General features: G+C 44.4%; 1 protein-coding gene across 1 annotated transcript; it reads left to right on the top strand.

Annotated features, from left to right (window-relative positions):
- The first annotated feature begins 4,596 nt into the window (after positions 1–4,596).
- LOC100991996 (olfactory receptor 2Y1) lies at positions 4,597–5,934 on the top strand. The gene has a single exon (XM_003806732.4). The coding sequence runs from the start codon at positions 4,597–4,599 to the stop codon at positions 5,530–5,532; it is 936 nt and encodes a 311-aa protein (XP_003806780.1). The 3' UTR covers positions 5,533–5,934.
- The last annotated feature ends 1,194 nt before the right edge of the window (positions 5,935–7,128 follow it).

Here is a 7,128-nt window from a genome sequence, read left to right as displayed (position 1 = left end):
CAAGTGGGATGTAGAGGCTGATGACCAGTTTTCTGGTTTTGTAAACTGTAGAGTTTGTTGGTGCCCTTCCCCTGGCACACAGGGGGCAAGGCAGATTTTTAGGGGGAGGATGATGAGTTCGGTATTGGACATGCTGAGTTTCTGGTGCCCAGGACTCATCCAAGAAGAGATGATCAGCAAGGAGGTGGAGTTTTAACAGGCAGGTTTTGTTTTTAACAGGCAGGTGTGGTGAGGCCAGCAGATTGGGAGATGAGTGGCATTTAAAAGGTGGTTTCTTACTCACAGTTCCCAAAAGGAGGGGGCATGATGGACTGTGCAGGGCCATACAGTGAGGCACACAGATAGGAGGCAGAGAAGCAAGGAAGCCATGGACAAGAGCCTTTGCTGTGGTTCCTCTAGGAAGGAACTGGTGAGGCAGGGGACGCTGGCCTCTCATGGCCTGGTTGAATAATCTCAGCACACTCTGGGATACAAAGGCAGTCCCTTCCTGTCTGCTTCTTGGCGCTGTGGTGATTAGCACAGGTCGACAGTGGCCCACGGTGTGAGAGTCCAGTAAAGATACTGTGAATTTTTGGTTGGGGTGTGGGTCTGGTTGATTGGTTTGCATATGAGAGCTGTGCTTTCAGGATAGCACTATCCCTAGGAATTGGCAGTCCTGAGAGAGGCATCCCTCTGGGGTCAGCAAAGCCTCAAAACATCAGAGCATCAGAAATACAGAAAATTAAAAGGCATGCAGATGAACTATAGAAAATCAAAAGGTTAATACAGGTGAACTATAGAAGTCTGAAGTTCGGGAGACAGATTAGAGGTAAAGAGACACACTCGGGTGTTAGCAACACAGTGACTGTGTGATTCAAGCTCTGGGGAGGATGGCATTTCCAGGAAGAATCTGTAGATGCCAAGAGAAGAGGGTCTGGGATGGAACCCAGAAAAGGAACCCAAGCATGTAAGAGATGCAGAGAAAGAGGAAGACATCAGGGAGGGAAGGGAAGAAGTTTTTTTGTAGAAAAGGGCAGCAGTCAACACATAAAATGCTAGGACAAAGACAAAGCCTGAAAATGTCCACTGTGTTTTCCTATAAAATGTGATGAGGGCAGCATCTACATAGCAGTGGGCTCAATAGTGAGTGTGAGGGGAGGTCGCGGAAACACCAAGCACAGGCAATTCTTTCAATACACTTATCTCTGAAGGGGAGGAAAGAGATGGGGCAGTAACAAAACAGGGAATGGGGTGAGAGGAGATGTTTTTAATTGGAAAGACTTGACCATCGATCATTTCTCTTGAGCAACAGCCACTAAAGAGGGAAAAGTTAAAGGTGTACTGGCAAAACTGAATTATTCTTTTAAGCAGAATTTATTAATCTGATTTTAGTCATACAGACTCTACAAAATTGCACGCTTCCGGAATTGGGTACATGGGATGGATAGATAATGAGTTAGGGATATTAGCAAGGCAATGTTTGACATGATGGATCGGGGATTACAAGTACAAGGCACATAAAGATGGAAGCAAGGGGCAGGCAGAAATAAAGGGACACCAGACCATGGATGAGGAAATGGGGCAGGGGCTTCACTACACCAGCTCTTGGTTTGAGATTCTGTATAGGGGATCATCAGATGGTGCAAGGGGCTGTGAGGAAATGACCTTTAGGTGTCTTTCCAAACTGGAGCGGTGAGGTCTTATATTATGATTTGTATCTAGTCTGAGCTGCATTTGGTGAAATTCAGCAGCCCGTGTGCACTGCTGACTGGTGTTTTGTTTTTAATCAGTGTCCTCTCACGTAATCTTTGTCTTCTGTGTCTTTAGTGAATGTCTGTCAAGTTTGCAGTTTTGGTCTCTTCCATTCTATCCAGCGGACGTTTTGAAGCTAAGTTCAGTTTTCCCAGTTCCACCCTATCTTATTATCTTATCTACTATGGTGGCTATTTATTGCTTTAAGGATTCTTGTTTCACTGTAGTGAAATCCTTTTGGATTACTGTCCTATCATTCGTCATATTAATTGTATTTCTAAGCTTTTGTTCAATTGGAAAGATACTAAATGTGTCTATATGTCACTGTAAAACTCATCGATAAAAATATAGATCAGGAAGGGTTAGAAACTTCGTGCTGCTAAACAAGAAGCAGGCCGGGCGCGGTGGCTCACGCCTGTCATCCCCGCACTTCCGGAGGCCGAGGCGGGCGGATCACGAGGTCAGGAGATCGAGACCATCCTGGCTAACACAGTGAAACCCCGTCTCTACTAAAAACACACAAAAAAATTAGCCGGGTGTGGTGGCGGGCGCCTGTAGTCCCAGCTACTCGGGAGGCCGAGGCAGGAGAAAGGCGTGAACCCGGGAGGCGGAGCTTGCAGTGAGCAGAGATCACACCACTGCACTCCAGCCTGGGCAACAGAGCGAGACTCTGTCTCAAAAAACAAACAAACAAACAAACAAAAACAAGAAGCATTGCCGATGTATTAATGTCTTCATGTTGCATGGGAAACAAATCTTTCTGGAACATTTATGTGCATTGAATATGGCGCCAGCTTTAGGAACGTGTTCATTCATTCATTCAATAATATTTGCTGAGAACATTTTATTCACCAGGTTCTGCTCTGGAAGATAAGGATACAACGCTAAGTAAAAGACTCACTTGCATGGAACTTGAAGATTACTGATACAGACAGACAAGTGTTAAAAGTATATGTAACATATTCTTTGTAGCTTACAGAATGTATCGCATCCTTTAATCCCAATCCAAATCCTTTGAAATAAATTATTTTCTCTGTTTTATAGGTAAGTAAACTGAGACTCACGGAAACAAAATTTCCCAGAATAGATGTCACAGCTGGTCAGCAGTAGAGTTGATCTGTAGGGACCGATATGAATGGGAAAGCCATTGTGGTCTGCTATGGTGGTCATTCAAAAAATGGCTTTGATGTATCAGTTAAGCTACATATGAATTACCTCTTTGCTATTGTTAATCCACAGTTTATTCATCTTTTCCACAAGGGCATCAAGGGTGGTGTCCAAATGCCTTACTTGAGTCATTGATCTAGCATTGATCCATTGATGATGATCTTCAGTCCAGTAAACCTAACAAAAAGAGGACAGAGTTAATTTGGCAAAAATTGTTCATATAGAGCATATTCTAGGCTCCTTTTCCCTTTTTTGCTTTCTGACATACTTTCTTATAATCCTACTTAGACTTTTTGTCATAAGAAATGTGAACTTTAACGTAGAGCAAATTTTTATGCATATCTCACTTTCACAGTTTATCAAAATATGTTGGTAATCTCAGGTTTTTTAGAAGAAATAAATTTTGATGAGATTTGAAGGGATAACCTCATGTTTCACTCAATGAAATTTATTCAAAATCTACTATGTGCCCTGAATGAAAATATTAATTTAGCACTTCGTGTGTAGCATAAAGAAAGACACTACTTTTTTTTTTCTTTTTCTTTTTTTGAGTGCAGTGGCACAATCTTGGCTGACTGCAACCTCCGACTCCCAGGTTCAAGCAATTCTCCTGCCTCAGCCTCCTGAGCAGCTGGGATTACAGGTGCCCATCACCAAGCCTGGCTACTTTTTTGTTTTGTTTTGTATTTTTAATAGAGACAGTGTTTCTTCATGTTAGCCAGGCTGGTCTCAAACTCCTGACCTCAGGTGATCCACCCACCTCCACCTCCCAAAGTGCTGGGATTACAGACGTGAACCACCGCGCCCCACTGAAAGACACTAATATTTATTTTACGTTCATTGTGTTAGCTACCACTAAGGAGCTCACAGCTCAGAGAGGGACAAAGACATACAAAAAGAATTCCAGCGAGTGTGACAAGTGCAGAAAGAAACTGTACAAAGAGGGTTGGGCTAGAGAGGAGGAAACAACTCTTCTTGGGCAGCTGAGGAATGGATTTATCCATTGAAGGGAGTGTGTATGTGCGTGTGTGCGTGTGTGTGTGGTATTTCAGGCATGATGACACACCATAGCAAACATATTTGTTGCTAATTGATTTTTTTTTCTTCTCCAAAAGGAGGGATCTACACTCTTCTCAGTCATTTGCTGGTCGTGCGTGGGGTTTCTGGGATTGTATGGGCTGTCCATAGTCGAAAAAAGCAGGTGGGCACCCAGAGGTCAAACAGGGCTCCCAGCCTGGTTAGGCATGGGGGGTAACGCTACTGAAAGAGGCCACCTGCTAGACCAGCAAAGGAGCAAATGGGAGCAACATAGAATAGTAATGCTACCTGTTACATCTGAGTCTTTTAAAAGCAGCTTCCACATTATTGCATTTGACCTTAATCTCATTGCTGTGATACATCATCTCTACTTTTAGGCAAGGAAATGTTGGATCTAAAGGACTGACTGACCTGGGTGAAGTCCTGGAACAAACAGGCAGCAGGACTAGGATTCAAACAAAGGCCATATGATTCCCAAGCCAGTGATTTCCACTCTGAATAAGACAAGGGAAAGAACACCAGACACGACAAACTGCATAGCAAAATAGGTAATAAAATGCATGATTTAGTATTCAGGGAATCCTGCGAAATAATTTTGTAGTTTGTGCTCAGTATAGGAGGCATTGCACTTCCTTCTGCTGTTCAGACAGGCAAAAGGCCATGGGAAGTTTCAACACCAGTTTTGAAGATGGCTTCATTTTGGTGGGATTCTCAGATTGGCCACAACTGGAGCCCATCCTGTTTGTCTTTATTTTTATTTTCTACTCCCTAACTCTCTTTGGCAACACCATCATCATCGCTCTCTCCTGGCTAGACCTTCGGCTGCACACACCTATGTACTTCTTTCTCTCTCATCTGTCCCTCCTGGACCTCTGCTTCACCACCAGCACCGTGCCCCAGCTCCTGATCAACCTTTGCGGGGTGGACCGCACCATCACCCGTGGAGGGTGTGTGGCTCAGCTCTTCATCTACCTAGCCCTGGGCTCCACAGAGTGTGTGCTCCTGGTGGTGATGGCCTTTGACCGCTATGCTGCTGTCTGTCGTCCACTCCACTACATGGCCATCATGCACCCCCATCTCTGCCAGACCCTGGCTATCGCCTCCTGGGGTGCAGGTTTCGTGAACTCTCTGATCCAGACAGGTCTTGCAATGGCCATGCTTCTCTGTGGCCATCGACTGAATCACTTCTTCTGTGAGATGCCTGTATTTCTGAAGTTGGCTTGTGCGGACACAGAAGGAACAGAGGCCAAGATGTTTGTGGCCCAAGTCATAATCGTGGCTGTTCCTGCAGCACTTATTCTAGGCTCCTATGTGCACATTGCTCATGCAGTGCTGAGGGTGAAGTCAACGGCTGGGCGCAGAAAGGCTTTTGGGACTTGTGGATCCCACCTCCTAGTAGTTTTCCTTTTTTATGGCTCAGCCATCTACACATATCTCCAATCCATCCACAATTATTCTGAGTGTGAGGGAAAATTTGTTGCCCTTTTTTATACTATAATTACCCCCATTCTCAATCCTCTCATTTATACACTAAGAAACAAGGACGTGAAGGGGGCTCTGTGGAAAGTACTATGGAGGGGCAGGGACTCAGGGTAGGAGATGAAAAAATGAGCAGTAAAATTTTCTGTAATATCTCTTCAATCACAGATCTTACCCTGTTCCTTGGAGGGCAGTTGGTCAGTAGGAAAGCCCTCAGTCATCCTCAGAATTGGTTTTTGTTTTTGTTTTTTGGTTGGGGGGGGAACAGAGTTTCACTCTTGTTGCCCAGGCTGGAGTTCAGTGGCATGATCTTGGCTCACTGCAACCTTGGATTCCTGGGTTCAAGTGATTCTCCTGCCTCAGTCTCCTGAGTAGCTGGGATTACAGGCACCCACCACCACACCCTACTAATTTTTGTATTTTCAGTAGAGACAGAGTTTCACCATGTTGGCCAGGCTTGTCTCGAACTCCTGACCTCAGGTGATCCACCCGCCTCGGCCTCCCAAAGTGCTGGGATTACAGGCATGAGCCACCGCGCATGGCCGTCCTCAGAGTTTTAGTCCCTTCCTTGTTTAGAAACTGGAAGTAGGGATCTCTTGGGACTCTTTCTTGTTCAGTGTCTGTGATCACTGTGTAGCCGTCAGTAAGTGCTGGTTTTTATCACAACTTTCCAAAGAAACCAGCTTGAGAAGAGGGTGTATTGTGTCCGCTTATGGAGAGTGGGATGGGTTCTAGGCAAGACTGAGAGTGATAGAAGACTTAATAGGGAATGACAACACCTTCCCAAGGTCAATGACTCCCAACGTGGTGCCATGCAGATGCACTGTGCCCAGAGGCAGACAGAATGAGTTCCCCCAATTCTAAGTAACTGCGACCCTGCCGTAGACGCTCACATCTCAGAACCCATTTCTAAGGTCTCTAACAGAGGTTATTCATGTCCGATATTTGGAGCAAATAAGGAGATCATAAACAGAGGTACTTCAAGGAGCATGTAGAGTTTCAGGTTTGGATGTCATTTACACACTTGAAGAAAAAGACAAAATCACTAAGGTGGCATTGAGTAAAGGGAGCATAGACTCTTACTAGCTACAACAGGAGTCTCTGTCATGCAGCTTGGTGCCATGGATAAGATATTTTCCATGCAAGAGAGAAGATAATAGAGAAGAAATGAACATATGAATAATGAGCCAAGAGGAATAGATATAGAAAAGAAGAAGGGATAAGGAGGAGTGACAACAATGAAAAAAAGAGATTTCTGTGGAAGGCAGTGGTGGGATGCTCAAGAGGCTGAAGTGTGAAGACAATGAAAAAAAGAGATTTCTGTGGAAGGCAGTGGTGGGAGGCTCAAGAGGCTGAAGTGTGAAGACAATGAAAAAAAGAGATTTCTGTGGAAGGCAGTGGTGGGAGGCTCAAGAGGCTGAAGTGTGAAGACAATGGGCACCAGATATTCCAGCACTGTCACTGCATCCCACATTCTTGGCTTCATATCAAAGCGTGGCGTCCTTATTAATCAACTTTCACGGTCTTGGTAAATTTCATGTTGAGGGAATCATCTTTTATTCCAATAACAATAACTAATATTTGTTTATATCTGAAAAACCTTTTTGCATACAATGTTATTAGTCCTTACAGCTGTATTGTGAGAGTGAGTTTTGTTATAGTCCCTATTTATTCACAAGAAACTGAGGTTCAGAGAGTTTAAGTCACCCAAGT

This window comes from Pan paniscus, chromosome 4, assembly GCF_029289425.2.
Source record: "Pan paniscus chromosome 4, NHGRI_mPanPan1-v2.0_pri, whole genome shotgun sequence".
Taxonomy (NCBI): domain Eukaryota; kingdom Metazoa; phylum Chordata; class Mammalia; order Primates; family Hominidae; genus Pan; species Pan paniscus.
This window is presented reverse-complemented; position numbering and strand designations above follow the sequence as displayed.

Coding starts and splice junctions, on each gene's coding strand:
- LOC100991996 (XM_003806732.4), top strand. CDS start 4,597: ATGGGAAGTTTCAACACCAGTTTTGAAGATGGCTTCATTTTGGTGGGA.